General features: G+C 36.6%; 1 protein-coding gene across 3 annotated transcripts in view; it reads right to left on the bottom strand.

The window, feature by feature from the left end:
* Positions 1–1,615, bottom strand: part of LOC106459913 — a 110,237-nt gene extending 108,622 nt beyond the window's left edge. For all 3 annotated transcript variants that reach the window (XM_022386485.1, XM_022386486.1, XM_022386487.1), the window contains exon 1: positions 801–1,615. In XM_022386485.1, coding sequence (XP_022242193.1) covers positions 801–844 — 44 coding nt within the window. In that variant the 5' untranslated portion in view covers positions 845–1,615. The remainder of the gene's footprint in view (positions 1–800) is intronic.
* Between the last annotated feature and the right edge of the window lie 381 nt (positions 1,616–1,996).

Raw genomic sequence — 1,996 nt, 5'->3', positions numbered from 1 at the left:
CAAAGAATTAAAGCATCCTAAGGAAGAAGGTGGTATCTAGAATGTAGAATTAGTTTAGGATTCTAACAACGAATTAAAGCATCCTAAGGAAGAAGGTGGTATCTAGAATGTAGAATTAGTTTAAGAATCTAACAAAGAATTAAAGCATCCTAAGGAAGAAGGTGGGATCTAGAATGTAGAATTAGTTTAGGATTCTAACAACGAATTAAAGCATCCTAAGGAAGAAGGTGGTATCTAGAATGTAGAATTAGTTTAGGATTCTAACAACGAATTAAAGCATCCTAAGGAAGAAGGTGGTATCTAGAATGTAGAATTAGTTTAGGATTCTAACAACGAATTAAAGCATCTTAAGGAAGAAGATGTGTAGTATCTAGAATGTAGAATTAGTTTAAGATTCTAACAATGGAAAAATGAACTGAAGTGAATTTGTGCTATCTACAAGATATGACTTAGTGATTTTCTTAATTTTCGATCGAATAATGATTTTTTTCCCCTGCAGATACACTCTGATCTTGGAAGTACCCAAAACGAAGTACCCGTTTTAATACGAACTTTCAAAGATTATTCCTGAATGACATATAGCTGTAATTAAACTAAAACAAACATATTACAAAGATCTAAAGATTTTCAGTCGAAATATGTAAATATAAACAGAGTGAAATAATGAATTAATTCAAATTATCCACAAATAACTTTATTTTTATTTCTGTCACCATTATAAGTTTAAGACAATGATTCTTCCGTAAAAAATGTTCAGAAGACATGCAATTTTTGTCTGTGTAAAAACTACATTGACTCACCTCCTACAGCAGAGCAAAGAGACACAAAGTTCCCGCCAATCCATTATGCCAAATTTGGAAGCTAGGAATAATCTTAATCAAATTTTAGGAGTTATACAAACTTAATTCTTGCTTAAGAAGACCACATGAGCTTTGTTGAAGATTTTCCAATTATTGACGCGTTAGTGATAAGATGGATTACTGCCGGCATTGTTCACAATGCAGCAGGTTTTTTACTAAGCATTTCAGTTTCCCCCTATAGGCCAGTCTAGCAGTTTACAACGAAAGTCGTCTTAAAAGTAAAAAGCGAAGTGTTAGTTTAGCAAAGTAGTCAGGTTAGAAGTAGAACCCTCCACCACAAGCGAGAGCTTGAATTTTACACTCCGTACAAATACGCAGTTTTCGCTTCGGCAAGTAAAGAGAGAGATAGAAATATCCAGTTGCTAGATGATAATACAATATTTGGTCACCTGAAATATATTAACGTGGGAATTCGACATAAAGTGGTTCTCTCTTGGACTTCAAACTTTCTTATCCTTGTCAAATTGTCCGGAAAGCTTGCAGTTTGCGTCTTGCCTCACGAAACAGACGTTAGGTACACAGGTAGTTCATGCCGCGGCTCACCGTGCCTTACCGGCTTGGTGGCATCTATTGGCTGGCTAGATGTCTGTACTACAGTAACTCCGCTAAATATTGACCAAAATTCTATGGTTGTGTAGGATAGATCCGCAATGTCTTGCTGCTAAAGTTAATTGAGTATTGCGGAGAAGCAAATGAGATCCGAAGAAATGGCTGACACTCGCTTTAACTGCGCTCTTGCTGGACTAATAAGCCGTTTTGTAGCTATCTTTCCTGCTATGAAATACTACAAAAAAAACTGATACATCTTCTAGCTCTCCTACATCATCAACCGAACACGTTCTCGCGCATGCGCAGTAGAAGGTCGTGAGCTCTGCTATAAGACGGCGATCTAAGAGCGGTATTATTATATGTCGTGTACATTTTGAAACCATCAGTTATCAATATTATCGCCGCTAAACTATGATGTTTTCGTTGAGTAATTGCGTATACATTTAGCTTGAATACAAAAATGATTAATCTGAGGCCAAGACAAACGAGTTGGACCATCGATAACAAGCAAATAACGCAGACGGGATCCCTATGGAGCTGCCACGGTTATTTAGCACGGTCAGAACTGGTCGATATGAGTTAAAAGT

The sequence above is a fragment of the Limulus polyphemus genome, unplaced genomic scaffold (assembly GCF_000517525.1).
Source record: "Limulus polyphemus unplaced genomic scaffold, Limulus_polyphemus-2.1.2 Scaffold680, whole genome shotgun sequence".
NCBI classification, from domain to species: Eukaryota; Metazoa; Arthropoda; class Merostomata; order Xiphosura; family Limulidae; genus Limulus; species Limulus polyphemus.
Note: the sequence above shows the minus strand (reverse complement) of the source record. Positions and strands in the feature narration are given on the sequence as shown.